The sequence below is a fragment of the Coregonus clupeaformis genome, unplaced genomic scaffold (assembly GCF_020615455.1).
Source record: "Coregonus clupeaformis isolate EN_2021a unplaced genomic scaffold, ASM2061545v1 scaf0096, whole genome shotgun sequence".
Classification (NCBI taxonomy): domain Eukaryota; kingdom Metazoa; phylum Chordata; class Actinopteri; order Salmoniformes; family Salmonidae; genus Coregonus; species Coregonus clupeaformis.
Window position 1 is genome coordinate 614282 of NW_025533551.1, and position 23939 is coordinate 638220.

Consider the following 23939-nt stretch of genomic DNA (forward strand, 5'->3'; position numbering starts at 1 on the left):
GTATTAGGTATTCCTTGGTTAGCACTCCACAACCCCACCTTCTCATGGCCGCAGAAGGTTCTCACGGGGTGGTCGCAAGAGTGTCAAGGTAGGTGTCTCGGTGTTTCCGTTAGTGCAACCACGGTGGAAAGTCCAGACAGTACCTCCACCGTGCGCATTCCCCCCGAATACCTCGATTTGGCGCACACGTTTTTCCAAAACGCAGGCGTGATTAACCTCCGGGTAGATGCTGTGCCTCCCAGGAGTCATGTGTATCCCCTGTCACAGGCTGAAATGGAGGCTATGGAGACATACGTCACGAGTCCCTGCGCCAGGGGTTTATACATCCCTCCACTTCGCCCGCCTCCTCAAGTTTATTTTTGTTAAAAAGAAAGACGGCGTTCTGCGCCCGTGCATTGATTATCGATCACTGAACAAGGAGACGATACGATTGAATTATCCTCTCCCCCTCATTCCTTCGGTGATCGAGTCTATGCATGGGGCGCGCTTCTTCACCAAATTAGATCTCCGGACTGTGTACAACCTGGTGCGTGTCTGAGAGGGGGACGAGTGGAAGACAGCATTCAGCACAACCACGGGGCATTATGAATACCTGGTAATGCCTTACGGTTTGATGAATGCTCCATCCGTCTTCCAGTCCTTTGTGAACGAGGTGTTTCGGGACATGCTTGGTCGCGGTGTAGTTGTCTACATCGATGACATTCTGGTGTATTCTGCTACGTGCGCCGAGCATGTGTCCCTGGTTCGCAAAGTGCTGGCCCGACTGTTGGAAAATGACCTTTATGCCAAGGCAGAAAAGTGTCTGTTTTTCCAACAGTCCGTCTCCTTCCTCAGATACCGCATTACCACCTCAGGTGTGGAGATGGAGGGAGATCGCATTTCAGCCGTGCGTAATTGGCCGACTCCAACCACGGTAAAGGAGGTGCAGCGCTTTATTGGCTTTGCCAACTACTATCGGAAGTTTATCCGGGGCTTTGGCAAGGTCGCAGCTCCCATCACATCTCTGTTGAAGGGTGGGCTGTTCCGGCTCAGCTTGTCTGCTGTGGGTAGGTTCCTGCATTCCTACTGCCAAGACCGGCCGGGGGATTGGTCGGTGTTCTTGCCATGGGCCGAATATGCCCAGAACTCTCTCCGTCACTCCTCCACTAACCTAACGCCATTCCAATGTGTTTTAGGTTACCCACCGGTTCTGGCACCGTGGCACCAGAGCCAGACCGAGGCTCCTGCGGTGGATGACTGGTTTCGGCGCGCGGAGGAGACGTGGAACGCTGCTCACGTCCACCTCAAACGCGCCGTGCGTCGTCAGAAGGCCAACGCTGACCGCCACCGCAGTGGGAAATGTAACCCCTCCACCTTTACAGGCGCACACACACACACACGGACACACACACACACAGTATTATGAAGTCCTGCTGCCTGATAATGACTCACACATTCACACGTCTCAGCTTCCTAGTTTCCTATTTGTTAGGATCTCCCGTGAAAGAGGTCAGGCAACCCCACACCTCACTCCACTTGTTATTAACAGGAAGGCTAGGATACATATTGTCAAACAACATGGATGAACAAAAATGAAAGTAGACATGGGGAAGCAGGCAGAGGACGTCAAAGTTTCCAAGTGCTATAATGGAGAAGGAGCTGTCATTCAGAACATTTTTTTTGTCAAATTCAAGCAGTTTTTTGTTAACTTTTCCAGTGTTTCTTAGTTGTGATTTGACTTCACATGATGTAGGTTCCTTCTTCTTCTAAATTCCGTGTCAAATAAATGTTTCACTGTTTGTCAGATAACCACCGTCCAGTTATTTTGGTCACGAGAGCTTTTGTGAGAGTGAGACTATGTTGTATGCTTTTCTCTAATCTAAATGCAAACTTTACTATTAGATGACTTGTCAGTGAGCGTATCCATTTGATTGATGTCTAAAGTAGATTTTACATAGTGGCCTAATATTTTACCAAAGGGGTGGAGTGCCAAGATTGTTTTGCTGGACCGTAGCATCCAAACAAAATAGACTCAGTTCAGTGTTGACAAATAGTTAATGACCCATAAAACCAGCACGACACACACACACACACACACACACACACACACACACACACACACACTTTAGACGGCTTAGTGGTCTCTAAATGTATTGTTATTCTTCTGTTCTCCAGTGTTCCTGCAGAAGAAAACTAGTTGAGATGAGTTCTGTCCCAGAAACCTGAAGAAGATGTATATGGCAGTGGACAAACTGATGGCCCTGGTCTTTATTTTAATTTTATTTTTTCACCTTTATTTAACCAGGTAAGCCAGTTGAGAACAAGTTCTCATTTACAACTGCGACCTGGCCAAGATAAAGCAAAGCAGTGTGATAAAAACAACAACACAGAGTTACATATGGGGTAAAACAAAACATAAAGTCAAAAATACAACAGAAAATATATATACAGTGTGTGCGAATGTAGTAAGTTATGGAGGTAAGGCAATAAATAGGCCATAGTGCAAAATAGTTACAATTTCGTATTAACACTGGAATGATAGATGTGCAAAAGATGATGTGCAAATAGAGATACTGGGGTGCAAATTAGCAAAATAAATAACAATATTGGGATGAGGTAGTTGGGCTAATTTCAGAATGGCTGTGTACAGGTCCAGTGATCGGTAAGCTGCTCTGACAACTGATGCTTAAAGTTAGTGAGGGAGATAAGAGTCTCCAGCTTCAGAGATTTTTGCAGTTCGTGCCAGTCATTGGCAGCAGAGAACTGGAAGGAATGGTGGCCAAAGGAGGTGTTGGCTTTGGGGATGACCAGTGAGATATACCTGCTGGAGCGCAGACTACGGGTGGGTGTTGCTATGGTGACCAGTGAGCTAAGATAAGGCGGGGATTTGCCTAGCAGTGATTTATAGATGACCTGGAGCCAGTGGGTTTGGCGACGAATATGTAGTGAGGGCCAGCCAACAAGAGCGTACAGGTCACAATGGTGGGTAGTATATGGGGCTTTGGTGACAAAACAGATGGCACTGTGATAGACTACATCCAATTTGCTGAGTAGAGTGTTGGAGGCTATTTTGTAAATGACATCGCCGAAGTCAAGGATCGGTAGGATAGTCAGTTTTACGAGGGCATGTTTGGCAGCATGAGTGAAGGAGGCTTTGTTGCGAAATAGGAATCCGATTCTAGATCTAACTTTTGATTGGAGATGCTTAATGTGAGTCTGGAAGGAGAGTTTACAGTCTAACCAGACACCTGGGTATTTGTAGTTGTCCACATACTCTAGGTCAGATGGGCAGGTGCAAGTGGGTGGGCAGGTGCAAGTAGCGTTCGGTTGAAGAGCATGCATTTAGTTTTACTAGTGTTTAAGAGCAGTTGGAGGCTACGGAAGGAGTGTTGTATGGCGTTGAAGCTCGTTTGGAGGTTTGTTAACACAGTGTCCAATGAAGGGCCAGATGTATACAAAATGGTGTCGTCCGCATAGAGGTGGATCCGAGCGTAACCAGCAGCAAGAGCGACATCATTGATATACACAGAGAATAGAGTCGGCCCGAGAATTGAACCCGTTGGCACCCCCATAGAGACTGCCAGAGGTCCAAACAACAGGCCCTCCGATTTGACACATTGAACTCTATCTGAGAAGTAGTTGGTGAACCAGGCGAGGCAGTCATTTGAGAAATCAAGGCTATTTAGTCTGCCAATAAGAATGCGGTGGTTGAAAGAGTCGAAAGCCTTGGCCAGGTCGATGAAGACGGCTGCGCAGTACTGTCTTTTATCGATCGCGGTTATAATATCGTTTAGGACCTTAAGCGTGACTGAGGTGCACCCATGACCAGCTCGGAAACCGGATTGCATAGCGGAGAAGGTACGGTGGGATTCGAAATGGTCAGTGATCTGTTTGTTAACTTGGCTTTCAAATACTTTCGAAAGGCAGGGCAGGATGGATATAGGTCTGTAACAGTTTGGATCTAGTGTGTCACCCCCTTTGAAGAGGGGGATGACCGCGGCAGCTTTCCAATATCTGGGGATCTCAGACGTTACGAAAGAGAGGTTGAACAGGCTAGTAATAGGGGTTGCGACAATTTCGGCGGCTAATTTTAGAAAGAAAGGGTCCAGATTGTCTAGCCCAGCTGATTTGTAGGGGTCCAGATTTTTCAGCTCTTTCAGAACATCAGCTGTCTGAATTTTTGTGAAGGAGAAGTGGGGGGGCATGGGCAAGTTGCAGCGGAGGGTGCAGAGCTGGTGGCCGGGGTACTGGTAGCCAGGTGGAAAGCATGGCCAGCCGTAGCAAAATGCTTGTTGAAATTCTCGATTATTGTAGATTTATCGGTGGTGACAGTGTTTCCTAGCCTCAGTGCAGTTTGCAGTTGGGAGGAGGTGTTCTTATTCTCCATGGACTTTACAGTGTCCCAAAACTTTTTGGAGTTAGTGCTACAGGATGCACATTTCTGTTTGAAAAAGCTAGCCTTTGCTTTCCTAACTGATTGTGTATATTGGTTCCTGACTTCCCTGAAAAGTTGCATATCGCTGAGGCTGTTCGATGCTAATGCAGTACGCCACAGGATGTTTTTGTGCTGGTCAAGGGCAGTCAAGTCTGAGGAGAACCAGGGGCTATATCTGTTCTTAGTTCTGAATTTTTTGAATGGGGCATGCTTATTTAAGATTGAGAGGAAAGCACTTTTAAAGAACAACCAGGCATCCTCTACTGATGGAATGAGGTCAATATCCATCCAGGATACCCAAGCCAGGTCAATTAGAAAGGCCTGCTCGCTAAAGTGTTTTAGGGAGCGTTTGACAGTGATGAGGGGTGGTCGTTTGACCGCGGACCCATTACGGACGCAGTGTACCAGGTGATCGGGTCTGGCTCTCGACCCGGAATCTGCCCCTCCGTCTGCCCTGCCGGAAGCTGAGCCTGCGGTTTGTGGGGCCGTTCAAAGTCCTGAAGAGGATCAATGAGGTTACTTATAGGTTATTACTTCCCCATGATTACCGTATTAACTCCTCGTTTCATGTGTCTCTCCTCAGGCCGGTGGTGGCTGGTCCGCTCCAGGAGTCTGAGGTGCGGGAGGTCCCTCCGCCTCCTCTGGACATCGAGGGGGCTCCGGCGTACTCCATCCATTCCATCCTGGATTCAAGCCGTTGTTTGGGGGGCCTTCAGTACCTCGTGGAGTGGGAGGGGTACGGTCCGGAGGAACGGTGCTGGGTCCCGGTGAGGAATATCCTCGATCCCTCCCTGTTGCGGGATTTCCACTTTCGTAATCCGGCTCGCCCCGCTCCGCGTCCTCCTGGCCGTCCCCGAGGCCGGTGTCGGAGTGCTGCTGGAGCTGCGCGTCAAGGGGGGTACTGTCACGACTTCCTTCGAAGCTGCTTCCTCTCCTTGTTCGGGCAGGCTTCGGCGTTCGTCGTCACCAGCCTTCTAGCCACTGCCGCATCACATCTCATCATTCCATTTGTTTTGTCTTGTCTATTACACACACCTGGTTCAAATCCCCTCATTAGTACGTGTATAAGTGTTCCCTCTGCCCCCTTGTCCTTGTGGGTGATTGTTTATGTGAGGAGTGAGTAGCTCGGTTGAGCTACGTGTATTTTGTATTGCCGGGGTATATTTTCCCCGTGTGCCTGTTTTGTTCCAGTGCGCCTGTTTTGCACACTGGACTGTGTGACACTATCTTATCTCTGTATTCCGGAATAAACTCTGTATTCTGTGGTTAACCCTCCTGCGCCTGACTCCTTCAAATCACCCATCGCAGTATCAACCTTACAAAAATGTTAATTAATTACAGTCCATATAGTCATTCACATTTCCTGTTGCTGCAGGATTATTTCCCTGCTGTAGCAAACTGGCTCAAATTTAGATCATACATCTGTACACCTGCAGAGACATGAAGCCATGTACAGTACATGCACAGTATGTTATTTAGCCTGCCTACTTTAAAAAGCCATTGTAACCTTTAACATACAGGCTTTATCATGCTTTGACACTCAGGCTAGAAACATTATTTCCCTTATCCCTCCATTCCCCCCACCCCATATAGTTACCATGACTCCGGTGAAGAGGCACACCACTTTGCCACAGCTGGTTTTGGGGGACACGTCCCCGTATCCCACAGTGAGGAAGGTGATGGCAATGAGCCAGAGAGCCGTGTCCATACGACCAGTCTCCTCCTGTGTCTGCCTGTAGAGGGCAACACACCCTGGGGTCACTCACTACATACATAGATACATATGTCTGACATGAAGATATTCATAGATTTTATAGATATTATATAGACATGTTGCATTACTAACAAGATCAGACCAATGGGTAAGACAAAACCAGAGATATATTAAGTTGGCAAATCTGGTTTGAGATTTAGAATCTTTATGGGCACCCAAAGATCCAAGCGTTCTAGTAACAGTTAGACTGTGATTATCTATGTATCTATCAGTGGCTGTGGGGTCAGGGAAGGTCCTGTTTCTGTTTCAATTCCAGGAAAGAGAACATGGAAGTTGAATTGTCTGGACAGATGGTGAAACTGCCTCAAAAATGGGTTGACTTTTCTATGTTGTTGTTTTCTCAGAATCTATTTCAAGACCATTCCAATTCAGTGTTCATCTCAAGTCTTCCATTGACTACAGGGAAGTTATGATGCATTATACCTGTCAGGTGTTACTCAGAAGTCTTACAATCTGTCAATCATCAGATCGTATAACCAAAACGTCGCAGTTTGTTTAACATGCAGCTTGATAAACTAACACGTTTGATTTTCTCTATGTAACTGAGATCTAAGAATCCTATCCCATTGTAGGTTCAGCCTAAACAAATGACCTCACGTTGGTCACAAGCAGACTTCAGAGGCCTAGGATGGTATGTGTTGGCTCACAATGAAGAGCAATTTGTCAGAGTAACTCAACAGAAAACAATCAACATTGAATCTGTTATTAGACTTTCCGAATGGGGAACTCAAATTGACCATCAATATTTGAAGTAGAGTGATCAATTGATTGCCCCAGTCTGTTTGTAATAAACTGTGTAGGGGTGTGTGTGTGTGTGTGCATGTTTCTGTGCTGGCAGTAGTAATGTGTTATATTTAGAATTTTGGCAAACTGTTTTCTTCTCTCACTGTGTGTCCTCTTTTTCTGTTCTGTCTATCACACAGACGCCTGTGCCTGTGCCTGTGTATCTCAAACAGGAGAGTGTGTGTGAGTCATGCATGAGTCGTGTGTGTGTGTGTGTTTGTTTGTGTGTGCGCGTGTGAGCATGCGTGTGAGCATGAGTGTGTGTGTGTGTGCCTGCGTGTGCGCACCCCTCCTCCCTACCTCTCACACAGCGTGAGCATCCAGGAGGCGATGAGCCAGAACAAGAAGATGAAACCCATCAGCGTGCGCGCCGGGTACTTGTTCATCAGCACCTTGAGCACGAAGCGGAACGTGAAGTTGATGTTGTTGAGCGAGCCGATACTCCTATAGGAGGCACTGAGCAGCACCTTGCTGTGCAGTAGGATCGTCCTGTGGACCAGGTACAGCCTGAGGAACATCAGCACCGACAGCAGCAGCTCTGTGTCCAACAGCGCCTCCCCGTGGCGGGAGGATACACACAGCGGCGCCGAGTTGGAGGAGTTGACCTCTACCCCCTCCCTGGCGATGGGCGCGGGGACGCCCACCTCCCAGTAGGTGCCCACAGGGTGGATGGCACAGACCAGCAGCTCCAGGGAGATGCCCAGCACCCTGCGGCTTGTCATGGCGATGCGCCAGTCCACCTGGTTGTGGTCAATGATGAAGAGCTGGAGAAGAAGAGAGGGGTCGGGACAGGGGCGACAGGGGAGAGAGAAAGGGATGAGGGCGAGCGGAAGAGCCAGAGGGAGTAGGAGAGTTAGAGGGAGAGAGAGGGGGAAAGAGAGTGAAAGAGAAATAAAAAGAGAGAGAGAGAGAGAGAGAGAGAGAGAGAGAGAGAGAGAGAGATTGCGAGAGGGAAAGGGAAGGGGAAGGGGATTGAGTGGGAGAGAGAGAAGTAGGAAAAGAAGGATGTCAACAGAGAATTGTTCATTTGATTTGAAGCATTAAGGAAATGCTGATGATTAACTAAAGGTGGAAATTGGAAGAACAGCAACGACAGGGACATGATTCATTTATTTTTGTTTGAGATGGAGGCCAAGGCAAACAAAGACCCACCCAAGCAGATACGGAGCCAGTGAAAGTCAAGATTGTGTGGGTTGTAAGCGACACAAGCCCTCTCTGACTCACAAGTCTCTTAGATCATCAATATAATCCTGTCTGATCCTAGTCTGACATGACACAACTCCAAGATATCACTTTATCATAATACTAAAGAAAATGAAAACCAAATCCCGCGCTGGCCAAAACCTCAAATTCCTGTTGTTTTGAGGTTTCTTTGTAACTCTTGATATTTGAAACTGCCGTAAGCATATTAGAACACTCAGTTCATAGTCTTGTTGCCCTTGACTGACTTTCCCATTACCCAATCCCCACCCAGTTCCTGCAGCAGAGGGGTAACTTCAGCCACATTCTTCCCCTTGATATTGCCACACCCTTCCCTTGATATTGGCCTCCTGTAGCTCAGTTGGTAGAGCATGGCGCTTGCAAAGCCAGGGTTGTGGGTTCGATTCCCACGGGGGGCCAGTATGAAAAATGTATGCACTCACTAACTGTAAGTCACTCTGGATAAGAGTGTCTGCTAAATGACTAAAATGTAAAAATGTAAAAATATTGCCACACCCTTCCCTTGATATTGTCACACCCTTCCCTAGATATTGCCACACCCTTCCCTTGAAATTGGCTCACCTGAGGCGTATTGGTGCTGGTGATCGGGCTATCGTGCTGCAACACTCTTTCCTTGAAATGGATTAATCTGTGGCTAACCTTGTCCTGAGGCTATTGCGCAAAGTGCATATAAGATTGGTATATCAACCACTCAAAGTTGGCCTTAGTGGGAGTGACCATAGAATTCTATAGGAGTGACCTACTGAGTAAAGTATTTGACATCATTTATTTTTAACGAATCACACGACTGTGAGGAGTGGCTCTGTGCTTGTGATGTGCTAGTGTACAGGGGAGGGTTAGGGGGATGTTGTTGTGGGAGATGATTGGTTGGTAGATTAAGCCGATTAAGCCATTGCCTATGCGCCGGGAGTTTCTCTCTATTGGCTAACAAAGGCCAAGTTTGACGCATTGGTCCACCAGACTCTTCGCGTATTTGGGCAGAAGTGTTTGGAAATGTGATTAATCTGTGACTAATCAGTGTGGCAGTCTGACAAACATTCCAGTTACAGTGAGGGAAAAAAGTATTTGATCCCCTGCTGATTTTGTACGTTTGCCCACTGACAAAGACATGATCAGTCTATAATTTTAATGGTAGGTTTATTTGAACAGTGAGAGACAGAATAACAACAACAAAATCAAGAAAAACCCATGTCAAAAATGTTATAAATGTATTTGCATTTTAATTAGGGAAATAAGTATTTGACCCCCTCTCAATCAGAAAGATTTCTGGCTCCCAGGTGTCTTTTATACAGGTAACGAGCTGAGATTAGGAGCACACTCTTAAAGGGAGTGCTCCTAATCTCAGCTTGTTACCTGTATAAAAGACACCTGTCCACAGAAGCAATCAATCAATCAGATTCCAAACTCTCCACCATGGCCAAGACCAAAGAGCTCTCCAAGGATGTCAGGGACAAGATTGTAGACCTACACAAGGCTGGAATGGGCTACAAGACCATCACCAAGCAGCTTGGTGAGAAGGTGACAACAGTTGGTGCGATTATTCGCAAATGGAAGAAACACAAAATAACTGTCAATCTCCCTCGGCCTGGGACTCCATGCAAGATCTGACCTCGTGGAGTTGCAATGATCATGAGAACGGTGAGGAATCAGCCCAGAACTACACGGGAGGATCTTGTCAATGATCTCAAGGCAGCTGGGACCATAGTCACCAAGAAAACAATTGGTAACACACCACGCCGTGAAGGACTGAAATCCTGCAGCACCCGCAAGGTCCCCCTGCTCAAGAAAGCACATACAGTGGGGAGAACAAGTATTTGATACACTGCAGATTTTGCAGGTTTTCCTACTTACAAAGCATGTAGAGGTCTGTAATTTTTATCATAGGTACACTTCAACTGTGAGAGACGGAATCTAAAACAAAAATCCAGAAAATCACATTGTATGATTTTTAAGTAATTAATTTGCATTTTATTGCATGACATAAGTATTTGATACATCAGAAAAGCAGAACTTAATATTTGGTACAGAAACCTTTGTTTGCAATTACAGAATCATAAGTTTCCTGTAGGTCTTGACCAGGTTTGCACACACTGCAGCAGGGATTTTGGCCCACTCCTCCATACAGACCTTCTCCAGATCCATCAGGTTTCGGGGCTGTCGCTGGGTAATACGGACTTTCTGCTCCCTCCAAAGATTTTCTATTGGGTTCAGATCTGGAGACTGGCTAGGCCACTCCAGGACCTTGAGATGCTTCTTACGGAGCCACTCCTTAGTTGCCCTGGCTGTGTGTTTCGGGTCGTTGTCATGCTGGAAGACCCAGCCACGACCCATCTTCAATGCTCTTACTGAGGGAAGGAGGTTGTTGGCCAAGATCTCGTGATACATGGCCCCATCCATCCTCCCCTCAATACGGTGCAGTCGTCCTGTCCCCTTTGCAGAAAAGCATCCCCAAACAATGATGTTTCCACCTCCATGCTTCACGGTTGGGATGGTGTTCTTGGGGTTGTACTCATCCTTCTTCTTCCTCCAAACACGGCGAGTGGAGTTTAGACCAAAAAGCTCTATTTTTGTCTCATCAGACCACATGACCTTCTCCCATTCCTCCTCTGGATCATCCAGATGGTCATTGGCAAACTTCAGACGGGCCTGGACATGCGCTGGCTTGAGCAGGGGGACCTTGCGTGCGCTGCAGGATTTTAAAGACTGTGGTCCCAGCTCTCTTCAGGTCATTGACCAGGTCCTGGCGTGTAGTTCTGGGCTGATCCCTCACCTTCCTCATGATCATTGATGCCCCACGAGGTGAGATCTTGCATGGAGCCCCAGACTGAGGGTGATTGACCGTCATCTTGAACTTCTTCCATTTTCTAATAATTGCGCCAACAGTTGTTGCCTTCTCACCAAGCTGCTTGCCTATTGTCCTGTAGCCCATCCCAGCCTTGTGCAGGTCTACAATTTTATCCCTGATGTCCTTACACAGCTCTCTGGTCTTGGCCATTGTGGAGAGGTTGGAGTCTGTTTGATTGAGTGTGTGGACAGGTGTCTTTTATACAGGTAATGAGTTCAAACAGGTGCAGTTAATACAGGTAATGAGTGGAGAACAGGAGGGCTTCTTAATGAAAAATGAACAGGTCTGTGAGAGCCAGAATTCTTACTGGTTGGTAGGTGATCAAATACTTATGTCATGCAATAAAATGCAAATTAATTACTTAAAAATCATACAATGTGATTTTCTGGATTTTTGTTTTAGATTCCGTCTCTCACAGTTGAAGTGTACCTATGATAAAAATTACAGACCTCTACATGCTTTGTAAGTAGGAAAACCTGCAAAATCGGCAGTGTATCAAATACTTGTTCTCCCCACTGTATACAGGGCTGTCTGAAGTTTGCCAATGAACATCTGAATGATTCAGAGGAGAACTGGGTGATAGTGTTGTGGTCAGATGAGACCAAAATCGAGTTATTTGGCATCAACTCAACTCGCCGTGTTTGGAGGAGGAGGAATGCTGCCTATGATCCCAAGAACACCATCCCCACCGTCAAACATGGAGGTGGAAACATTATGCTTTGGGGGTGTTTTTCTGCTAAGGGGACAGGACAACTTCACCGCATCAAAGGGACGATGGACGGGACCATGTACCGTCAAATCTTGGGTGAGAACCTCCTTCCCTCAGCCAGGGCATTGAAAATGGATCGTGGATGGGTATTACAGCATGACAATGACCCAAAACACACGGCCAAGGCAACAAAGGAGTGGCTCAAGAAGAAGCACATTAAGGTCCTGGAGTGGCCTAGCCAGTCTCCAGACCTTAATCCCATTGAAAATCTGTGGAGGGAGCTGAAGGTTCGAGTTGCCAAACGTCAGCCTCGAAACCTTAATGACTTGGAGAAGATCTGCAAAGAGGAGTGGAACAAAATCCCTCCTGAGATGTGTGCAAACCTGGTGGCCAACTACAAGAAACGTCTGACCTCTGTGATTGCCAACAAGGGTTTTGCCACCAAGTACTAAGTCATGTTTTGCAGAGGGGTCAAATACTTATTTCCCTCATTAAAATGCAAATCAATTCATAACATTTTTGACATGCGTTTTTCTGGATTTTTGTGTTGTTATTCTGTCTCTCGCTGTTCAAATAAACCTACCATTAAAATTATAGACTGATCATGTCTTTGTCAGTGGGCAAACGTACAAAATCAGCAGGGGATCAAATACTTTTTTCCCTCACTGTAATTTCAGTTCTTTGTTGGTGCAAGTTATTTTCCTTGTCTTTTACCTTTGGAAACGTTTATAGAATTTCAACTGTACCTCCATCTCATGTGTTCTCATAGACGTACCACCTGGGTAGACCACAGTAAGCCAACGTAAAAATACAGTCCATTACCAACCAATCCTAACCCTAAGTTTTTACAATAAGAAAGTATTGTTTTTATTTGTACATTGTAGTTATACAGTATATACCGGTAAGCAAATACAATTTGATTGGATCATATTGTCACGCCCTGACTCTAGGGACTCGTATTTGTTGAGTCAGGGTGTGTATTTTCTGTGTTGTGTTTGCTATGTCGATGTTCTATGTTTAAGATCTAGAATGTGTAGATCTATGTTGGCCTGTGTGGTTCCCAATCAGAGGCAGCTGTTGCTCGTTGTCTCTGATTGGGGACCATACTTAGGCAGCCTTTTGGTACCTGTTAGTTGTGGAATCTTGTTCTGTGTGAGGTATGTTTTGTATGCTACCTTGGACTTCACGTTTCGTTTGTTGTTTTGTCGTGTGTTTATTTGTTTAAATAAACATGTATGCTTATCACGCTGCGCCTTGGTCCTTCTCGTTCGTCAACGATCGTGACAGAAGATCCCACCAAAATAGGACCAAGCAGCGTGTTCAGGAGCAAACGCCGGGAATTAAACGGGAGGTTACATTAGTTGATGTCCTCCTCGGTTGGGGGAGAATTACGGAGGAAGAGGCCGTCCGTTACCGGAGGGCGATGAATGAGGATGCCCAGGTAGGAGAGGAGAATGCCATACAACGAGCTTCAATGCCATACAACAATCCTTCAGTAGCCTTCAACTGCTCTTAAACACTAGTAAAACTAAATGCATGCTTTTCAATCGAACGCTGCTAGCACCCGCCCACCCGACTAGAATCACCACTCTCGACGGGTCTGACCTAGAGTATGTGGACAACTACAAATATCTAGGTGTCTGGTTAGACTGTAAACTCAACTTCCAGACTCACATAAAGAATCTCCAATCCAAAGTTAAATCTAGAATCGGCTTCCTATTTCGCAACAAAGCCTTCTTCACTCATGCTGCCAAACATGCCCTCGTAAAACGGACTATCCTACCGATCCTTGACTTCGGCGATGTCATTTACAAAATAGCCTCCAACACTCTACTCAGCAAATTGGATGTAGTCTATCACAGTGCCATCCGTTTTGTCTCCAAAGCCCCATACACTACCCACCACTGTGACCTGTACGCTCTTGTTGGCTGGTCCTCACTACATGTTCGTCGTCAAACCCACTGGCTCCAGGCCATCTATAAATCACTGCTAGGCAAATCCCCGCCTTATCTTAGCTCATTGGTCACCATAGCAGCACCCACCCGCAGTCTGCGCTCCAGCAGGTATATCTCACTGGTCATTCCCAAAGCCAACACCTCCTTTGGCCGCCATTCCTTCCAGTTCTCTGCTGCCAATGACTGGAACGAATTGCAAAAATCTCTGAAGCTGGAGACTCTTATCTCCCCCAATAACTTTAAGCATCAGTTGTCAGAGCACCTTACCGATCACTGCACCTGTACACAGCCCATCTGAAATTAGCCCACCCAACTACCTCATCCCTATATTGTTATTTAATTTGCTCTTTTGCACCCCAGTATCTCTATTTGCACATAATCTCTTTCACATCTAGCATTCCAGTGTTAATACTATTGTAATTATTCTGCACTATAGCCTATTTATTGCCTTACCTCCATAACTTGCTACATTTGCACACACTGTATATATATTTTCTGTTGTATTTCTGACTTTATGTTTTTTTACCCCATATGTAACTCTGTGTTGTTTTTATTGCACTACTTTGCTTTATCTTGGCCAGGTCGCAGTTGTAAATGAGAACCTGTTCTCAACTGGCTTACCTGGTTAAATAAAGGTGAAATAAAAAAAATAAAAAAAAAGAAACGGCACCAACAGTGCCGACAACGGAGACCCGAGAGGCAACCCCAAGAAAATGTTTTGGGGAGGCACACGGTGTGGACGACGAGGCAGCAGGAGGCAGCGACAGGGCGATTCTGCAGGTTAGGAGAGGAGGCCACCAGGTTACGGGGGCTATTGGTTCAGAGGGAGCAGGAGTTATTTGGTCAGAGGGAGGAGCTACAGGAGGCTATAAGGGAGAAGGAGAGTGTAGAGGCATGGCGAGAGGAGCTGGTTAGGCAGCAGAAGGAGCGGGGGTTTATAAGGGAACCCAGTCCCGCTCCTCGCACCAAGCAAGTGGTGTGTGTCGCCAGTCCGGTCCGGCCCGTTCCTGATCCCCGCACTAAGCCAGTGGTGCGTGTTCCCAGTACGGCCCAACCCATTCCTGCTTCCCGCACAAGGCCAGTGGTGTGTGTTCCCAGTACGGTCCGGCCCGTTCCTGCTCCCCGCACTAAGCCAGTGGTGCGTGTTCCCAGTACGGCCCGACCCGTTCCTGCTCCCCGCACTAAGCCAGTGGTGCGTGTTCCCAGTACGGTCCGGCCCGTTCCTGCTCCCCGCACTAAGCCAGTGGTGCGTGTTCCCAGTACGGCCCAACCCGTTCCTGCTCCCCGCACTAAGCCAGTGGTGCGCGTCGCCAGCCCGGTCCAGCCTGTTCCTGTCACTCGCACCAAACCAGTGGTGCGCGTCGCCAGCCCGGCCCGGCCTGTTCCTGCCCCTCGCACCAAACCGGTGGTGCGCGTCGCCAGCCCGGTCCGGCCTGTTCCTGCCCCTCGCACCAAGCCAGTGGTGCATGTCGCCAGCCCGGCCCGGCCTGTTCCTGCCCCTCGCACCAAGCCAGTGGTGCGCGTCGCCAGCCCGGTCCGGCCTGTTCCTGTACCTCGCACCAAGCCAGTGGTGCGCGTCGCCAGCCCGTCCCGGCCTGTTCCTGTCCCTCGCACCAAGCCAGTGGTGCGCGTCGCCAGCCCGGTCCGGCCTGTTCCTGTCCCTCGCACCAAGCCAGTGGTGCACGTCGCCAGCCCGGTCTAGCCTGTTCCCGCTCCCCGCACCAAGCCAGTGGTGCGCGTCGTCAGCCCGGTCCGGCCCGTTCCTGCTCCCCGCACCAAGCCAGTGGTGCGTGTGTCCAGTCCGGCACGGCCCGTGCCTGTTCCACCGGTGCCTGGTCCGGCACCGGTCAGCTGCTCCACTCCGGAGCCAGAGCAATCCGCTCCACCGGGGTCCAGTCCAGCTCCGGTCAGCGGCTCCACTCCGGAGCCAGAGCAATCCACTCCACCGGGGTCCGGTCCAGCTCCGGTCAGCTGCTCCACTCCGGAGCCAGAGCAATCCGCTCCACCGGTGCCTGATCCAGCTCCGGTCAGCGGCTCCACTCCGGAGCCAGAGCAGTTCGATCCACCGTCGTCGGGTCCAGCTCCAGTCAGCGGTTCCAGTCCAGACCCAGACGTCAGCCCCTCTCCAGGTTCGGGGTCTCCCACACCAGGGTCCAGACAGGGCTTGGTACGTTGTGGGAGGAAGGAGAGGGAAAGCAGCGCGCCGAGGTCCAGACCAGACCAGTGTAGACCTTTACGGGAAATGCTTACTTACAAGCCCTTAACCAACAATGCAGTTCAAGAAATAGTTAAGAAATATTTACTAAATTAACTAAAGTAAAAAATAAAATAAAAAGTAACACAATAAAATAACAATAACGAGGCTATATACAGGGGGTACCAGTACCGAGTCAATGTGTGGGGTTACAGGTTAGTCGAGGTAATTTGTACATGTAGGAAGGGGTAAAGTGGCTATGCATAGATAATAAACAGCGAGTAGCAGCAGTGTAAAAACAAAGGGTGGGGGGGGGTCAATGTAAATAGTCCTGGGTGACTGGAGTCTTTTACAATTTTTTGGGCCTTTCTCTGACACCACCTAATATGTAGGTCCTGGATGGCAGGAGGCTTGGCCTCAGTGATTTACTGGGCCGTACGCACTACCCTCTGTGGTACCTTATGGTCGGATGCCGAGCAGTTACCATCCAAGGCGGTGATGCAACCGGTCAGGATGCTCTCGATGGTGCAGCTGTATAACTTTTTGAGTATCTGGGGACCCATGCCAAATCTTTTCAGTCTCCTGAGGGGGAAAAGGTGTTGTGGTGCCCTCTTTATGACTGTCTTGGTGGGTTTGGACCATGATAGTTTGTTGGTGATGTGGACACCAAGGAACTTGAAACTCTCAACCCGCTCCACTACAGCCCCGTCGATGTTAATGGGGGCCTGTTCGAACCTCCTTTTTCTGTAGTCCACGATCAGCTCCTTTGTCTTGCTCACATTGAAGGAGAGGTTGTTGTCCTGGCACCACACTGCCAGGTCTCTGACCTCCTCCCTATAGGCTGTCTCATCGTTGTCTGTGATCAGGCCTACCACTGCTGTGTCGTCAGCAAACGTAATGATGGTGTTGGAGTCGTGCTTGGCCACGCAGTCCTGGGTAAACAGGGAGTACAGGAGGGGACTAAGCACGCACCACTGAGGGAACCCAGTGTTGAGGATCAGCGTGGCAGATTTGTTGTTGCCTATCCTTACCACCTGGGGGCGGCTCGTCAGGAAGTCCAGGATCCAGTTGCAGAGGGAGGTGTTTAGTCCCAGGGCCCTTAGCTTAGTGATGAGCTTTGTGGCCACTATGGTGTTGAACGCGTCGCTGTAGTCAATGAACAGCATTCTCACATAGGTGTTCCTTTTGTCCAGGTGGGAAAGGGCAGTGTGGAGTGCGATTGAGATTGCGTCATCTGTGGATCTGTTGGGGCGGTATGCGAATTGGAGTGGGTCTAGGGTTTCCGGGAGGATGGTGTTGATGTGAGTCATGACCAGCCTTTCAAAGCACTTCATGGCTACCGACGTGAGTGCTACGGGGCGGTAGTCATTTAGGGAGGTTACCTTCGCTTTCTTGGGCACAGGGACTATGGTGGTCTGCTTGAAACATGTAGGTATTACAGACTCGGTCAGGGAGAGGTTGAAAATGTCAGTGAAGACACTTGCCAGTTGGTCTGGGCATGCTCTGAATACATGTCCTGGTAATCCGTCTGGCCCCACGGCCTTGTGAATGTTGACCTGTTTAAAGGTCTTGCTCACATCGGCTACGGAGAGCGTGATCACTCAGTCGTCCAGAACAGCTGGTGGTATCATGCATGCTTCAGTGTTGCTTGCCTCGAAGCGAGCATAAAAGGCATGTAGCTCGTCTGGTAGGCTCGCGTCACTAGGCAACTCGTCAATGCACTTATTGATGAAGTCGGTGACTGAGGTGGCATACTCCTCAATGACATTGGATGAATCCCAGAACATATTCCAGTCTGTGCTAGCAAAACAGTCCTGTAGCGTAGAATCCGCATCATCTGATCACTTCTGTATTGAGTGAGTCACTGGTACTTAGTGCTTTCGTTTTTGCTTGTAAGCAGGAATCAGGAGGATACAATTATGATCAGATTTGCCAAATGGTGGGCGAGGGAGAGCTTTGTATGCGTCTCTGTGTGTGGAGTAAAGATGTTCTAGAGTTTATTTTCCTCTGTCAGGGGGAACTTGCATGTGAGCGTGTGTAAGTCACTGCATGGTTATTTACTAGGAAGTCCTGCTGACAGTCTGTGTGTGTAATCAAGATATCATCAAGGCAAAAACAGCATCTGAGGTTTTTGTGACCAATCAATGAACAAACCAATGGCTGAATGTTATCAAAGTCTGGTTGGTAGGACAGCCACAAAATCTGAGCAATTCACTTCCAGATCAAACAAGAAGTATCAAAACAAAAAACACCATTAGCAAATTAATATCAGAACATCAAGTAGCCAGCGTCAGTCCTTGACGTTCTGCCGCCATAGGCCACACCAATAAATGCAGCGTGGCAGATGTGTTGTTGCCTATCCTTACCACCTGGGGGCGGCTCGTCAGGAAGTCCAGGATCCAGTTGCAGAGGGAGGTGTTTAGTCCCAGGGTCCTTAGCTTAGTGATGAGCTTTGTGGGCACTATGGTGTTGAACGCTGAGCTGTAGTCAATGAACAGCATTCTCACATAGGTGTTCCTTTTGTCCAGGTGGGAAAGGGCAGTGTGGAGTGCGATTGAGATTGCGTCATCTGTGGATCTGTTGGGGCGGTATGCGAATTGGAGTGGGTCTAGAGTTTCCGGGAGGATGGTGTTGATGTGAGTTATGACCAGCCTTTCAAAGCACTTCATGGCTACCGACGTGAGTGCTACGGGGCGGTAGTCATTTAGGCAGGTTACCTTTGCTTTCTTGGGCACAGAGACTATGGTGGTCTCCTTGAAACATGTAGGTATTACAGACTCGGTCAGGGAGAGGTTGAAAAGGTCAGTGAAGACACTTGCCAGTTGGTCCGCGCATGCTCTGAATACATGTCCTGGTAAACCGTCTAGCCCCACGGCTTTGTGAATGTTGACCTGTTTAAAGGTCTTGCTCACATCGGCCACGGAGAGCGTTATCACACAGTCGTCCAGAACAGCTGGTGCTATCATGCATGCTTCAGTGTTGCTTGCCTCGAAGAGAGCATAAAAGGCATTTAGCTCGTCTGGTAGGCTCGCGTCACTGGGCAGCTCGTCAATGCACTTATTGATGAAGCTGGTGACTGAGGTGGTATACTCCTCAATGCCATTGGATGAATCCCAGAACATATTCCAGTCTGTGCTTGCAAAACAGTCCTGTAGCGTAGAATCCGCGTCATCTGATCACTTCTGTATTGAGCGAGTGACTGGTACTTAGTGCTTTCGTTTTTGCTTGTAAGCAGGAATCAGGAGGATACAATTATGATCAGATTCGTCAAATGGAGGGCGAGGTAGAGCTTTGTATGCGTCTCTGTGTGTGGAGTAAAGGTGGTCTAGAGTTTTTTTTCCTCTGTCATGGGGAACTTGCATGTGAGCGTGTGTAAGCCACCGCATGGTTATTTACTAGGAAGTCATGCTGACAGTCTGTAAGTGTCACGACTTCCTCCGAAGCTGCCTCCCCTCCTTGTTCGGGCAGGCTTCGGCGTTCGTCGTCACCGACCTTCTAGACACTTTTTATTACACACACCTGGTTCATATCCCCTCATCAGCACTTGGATAAGTGTTCCCTCTGCCCCCTTGTCTTTGTGTGTGACTGTTTATTGTGGAGGTATTATAGCTTGGTGGAGCTACTTTATATTTGAATCGCCGGGATATTCACCCATGTGCCTTGTTTTCTCAAGTGCGCCGTATTTACTGCACTGGAGTGTATTACGCATTGATGCATACCGCTGTGTTCCTTATTAAACTATATATTCTGTGATTTATCCTCCTGCGCCTGACTCCATCCGAAATCACCCGCCACAGAATCACACACCCGAACATGGAGTCAGCAGGAGAAGAGAACATGCCTGGAGTCGTGGAGTGGGTCCGGGAGCATTCTACTATGCTAGCCAGCTTGGGAGAAGCGATGGATCGGGTTCTCCAGGTTGTCCAACGCCTGGAGAGGAGAGGACCCAACCCTTCAGGACCAGCTGAGCGACCGGATCCAGCCACCCACACCCCAGCACCCAGAGTCATTCACCTATCCCGACTGAAGGAGTATGAAGGGACAGCTGCCCGCTGCCTGTGATTCCTCCTGCAGCTGGACCTCTACTTCTCAACCATCACCCCGGCTCCATCGGAGCTGGAGAAGATGTCCGCCCTCGTCTCCTGCCTTTCGTGGAAAGCCCCCCTGGAGTGGGCCAACGCGGTCTGGAGTGAAGGAGGAGCCGCGTTGGACAACTACGGGGAGTTTGCTCGCCTCTTCCGGGCAGTCTTCGATCACCCACCCGAAGGAAGAGAGGCGGGCGAGCGGCTTGTCCAACTGAGGCAGGGGACGAGGACTGCGCAGGACTTTAGCTGCTGGCTCTGGGTGGAACAAGCGGGCCCTCATCGACAGCTTCCGGTGCAGCCTGCGAGAGGACGTCCGAAGGGAGCTAGCCTGCCAGGATAGCATGTTGCCTTTGACCAGCTGGTGGACATGGCCATCCGGTTGGACAACCTGCTAGCTTTAAGAGGATGTCCTGGAAGGGGCCTGCCCGTTTCACTCTTGACAGCTCCAGTGTCTCTCTTGTGGCAGGAGAGGACATTCTGCTGCATGCTGTCATCAGGGTTCTCCCGGGTCTAGTGGCGGCAGGCAGGGCACTCTCGCGTCACCCCAGGTAGTGCACACCCACACTCGTTCAGAGCCCTCTGCTGTGCACTGCACCATACACGTCAACTTCCCTGATTACCTGGTAGTTCCCCAGTCTAAGGTGCTGGTCGATTCAGGCGCAGCTGGGAACTTTATTACATTGGTTCCCCTACAAATTCCGTTGCCCATCAAAGCGCTTGACAGTCGACCATTAGGGTCAGGTTTTGTTAGGGAAGTTACAGCACCAGTCACGATGGTTACGCAAGAAACCCATAGAGAGCAAGTCACCTTTTTTATTATTGAGTCTCCCGATTTCCTTGTTGTGTTGGGTCTTCCCTGGTTAGCACTACACAACCCCACCTTTTCATGGCCGCAGAGGGTTCTCACGGGGTGGTCGCGAGAGTGTCAGGGTAGGTGTCTAGCTGTTTCCGTTGGTGCAACCACAGTGGAAAGTCCAGACACTACCTCCACCGTGCGCATTCCCCCCGAATACCTCGATTTGGCGCACGCATTTTCCAAACCGCAGGCGACCAAATTACCACCTCATCGGGCGGGGGATTGCACGATAAACCTCCGGGTAGACGCTGTGCCTCCCAGTACTCAAGTATATCTCCTGTCGCAGGCTGAAACGGAGGCGATGGAGATATACGTCTCCGAGTCCCTGCGCCAGGGGTTCATGTGTCCCTCCACTTCACCCGCCTCCTCGAGTTTCTTTTTTGTGAAGAAGAAAGACGGAGGTCTGCGCCCTTGCATTGATTAACGAGCACTTAACAAGGGGACAGTTTGTTGTAGTTATCCTCTACCCCTCATTCCATCTGTAATCGAGTCAATGCATGGGGCGCGCTTCTTCACAAAATGAGATCTCCGTAGTGCGTACAACCTGGTGCGTGTTCGAGAAGGGGACGAGTGTAAGACAGCATTCAGCACAACCACGGGGTATTACGAATACCTGGTGATGCCTTACGTTTTGATGAATTCTTCATCAGTTTCCAGTCCTTTGTGAACAAGGTGTTTCGGGACATGCTTGGTCGTGGTGTGGTGGTCTACATCGATGACATTCTGGTGTATTCCGCAATGCTCGCCGAGCATGTGTCCCTGGTTCGCAAAGTGCTGGGCCAACTGTTGGAACATGACCTTTATGCCAAGGCAGAAAAGTGTCTGTTTTTCCAGCAGTCCGTCTCCTTCCTCGGATCCTGCATCACCACCTCAGGTGTGGAGATGCAGGGAGACCGCATTTCAGCCGTGCGTAATTGGCTGACTCCAACCACGGTAAAGGAGGTGCAGCGCTTTATTGGCTTTGACAATTACTATCGGAGGTTTATCCGGGGCTTTGGCAAGGTCGCAGCTCCCATCACCTCTCTGTTGAAGGGTGGGCCGTTCCGGCTCTGCTGGTCTGCTGAGGCTGACAGGGCTTTCAGTAACCTGAGGGCTCTGTTCACCTCAGCCCCGGTGCTGGCCCATCCCGATCCATCATTACCGTTCGTAGTGGAGGTGGATGCGTCCGAGGTAGGGATACGCGCTGTCCTATCTCAACGCTCGGGCGCTCCACCCAAGCTCCGCCCCTGTGCCTTCTTCTCCAATAAGCTCAGCCCGGCGGAGCAGAACTACGACGTTGGTGATCGGGAGCTGTTGGCTGTTGTCAGAGCCCTGACCGCTCGAGGGGGCGAAACACCCTTTCCTCGTCTGGACGGACCACCGTAACCTGGAGTACATCTGGGCAGCGAGGAGGCTGAACCCTCGCCAGGCCAGGTGGGCCCTGTTCTTCACCCGGTTTTATTTTACACTGTCCTATATACCGGGTACAAAGAACGTGAAGGCAGATGCACTGTCACGGCTGTACGACACAGAGGAGAGGCCTATAGACAACACCCCCATACTCCCGGCCTCCTGCATTGTGGAGCCAGTAGTGTGGGCGGTGGACGCAGACATAGAGTGGGCGTTACGCACAGAGCCATCTCCACATCAGTGCCCAGCTGGGCTGCGGTACGTGCCGTCTCTTGTCCGTGTCATCTGATCTATTGGGCACACACATCCCCCTCCTCTGGTCACCCAGGTATCGGCCATACAGTGCACTGCCTGACCGGGAAGTACTGGTGGCCTACCTTGGCTAAGGACGTGAGGGTGTATGTCTCCTCCTGCTCGAGTAAGTCACCTAGGCACCTCCCAGCGGGTAAGTTACATCCCTTACCAGTTCCACAACGGCCATCGTCCCACTTGTGTATTGACTTTCTCACTGGTCTTCCCCTCTCTCAGGGTAACACCACCATCCTGGTTGTTGTGGACCGCTTTTCTAAAGCCTGCCGCCTCCTTCCTCTACCCGGTCTCCCCACGGCCCTGCAGACTGCGGAGACCCTGTTTACTCATGTCTTCTGGCACTACGGGGTGCCAGAGGACATAGTGTCTGACCGGGGCCCCCAGTTTACATCCAGGGTCTGGAAGGCATTCATGGCACGTCTGGGGGTCTCGGTCAGCCTGACTTCTGGGTTTCACCCCGAGTCTAAAGGGCAGGTGGAACGGGTGAATCAGGATGTGAGTAGGTTCCTGCCTGTCCTACTGCCAGGACCGGCTGGGGGAGTGGTTGGTGTTCTTGACATGGGCCAAATATGCCCAGAACTCTCTCCGCCACTCCTCCACTAACCTATTGCCATTTCAATGTGTTTTAGGTTATCAGCCGGTTCTGGCACCGTGGCATCAGAGCTAGACCGAAGCTCCTGCGGTGGATGACTGGTTTTGGTGCGTGGAGGAGATGTGGAACGCTGCTCACGTCCACCTCCAGCGCACCGTGCATCGCCAGAAGGCCAATGCTGACCGCCACCGCAGTGAGGCCCCGGTCTTTGTACCGGGTGATCGGGTCTGGCTCTCGACCCAGAATCTATCCCACCGCCTGCCCTGCCGGAAGCTGAGCCCGCGGTTTTTGGGGCCGTTCAAAGTCCTGAGGAGAATAAACAAGGTTACCTATAGGTTATTACTCCCTCCAGATTGCCGTATTAACCCCTCATTCCATGTGTCTCTCCTCAGGCCGGTAGTGGCTGGTCCGCTCCAGGAGTCTGAGGTGCGGGAGGTCCCTCCGCCCCCTCTGGACATCGAGGGGGCCCCGGCGTACTCCGTCCGTTCCATCCTGGATTCGAGGCATCGGGTGGGGGGCCTTCAGTACCTCGTGGAGTGGGAGGGGTACGGTCCGGAGGAGCGGTGCTGGGTCCCGGTGAGGGATATCCTCGATCCCTCCCTGTTGCGGGATTTCCACCCTCGCCATCCGGCTCGCCCTGCTCCGCGTCCCCGAGGCCGGTGTCGGCGAGCTGCGCGTCAAGGGGAGAGTAATGTTACGACTTCCTCCCAAGCTGCCTTCCCTCCTTTTTCGGGCAGGCTTCAGCGTTCGTCGTCACCGGCCTTCTAGCCACTGCCACTCCTCATCTCATCATTCCATTTGTTTTGTCTTGTT

At 49.8% G+C, this 23939-nt stretch overlaps 1 protein-coding gene across 1 annotated transcript in view; it reads right to left on the reverse strand.

Moving 5' to 3' along the window:
• The window catches only part of LOC121585350 (intermediate conductance calcium-activated potassium channel protein 4-like), a 51052-nt gene that overhangs the window by 18879 nt on the left and 8234 nt on the right, over nt 1-23939 (reverse strand). The window contains exons 3-4 of the mRNA XM_041901728.1: nt 7272-7735; nt 6012-6147 (exon numbers count right to left, since the gene is read on the reverse strand). Of these exons, the coding sequence (XP_041757662.1) occupies nt 6012-6147; nt 7272-7735 (600 nt within the window). The remainder of the gene's footprint in view (nt 1-6011; nt 6148-7271; nt 7736-23939) is intronic.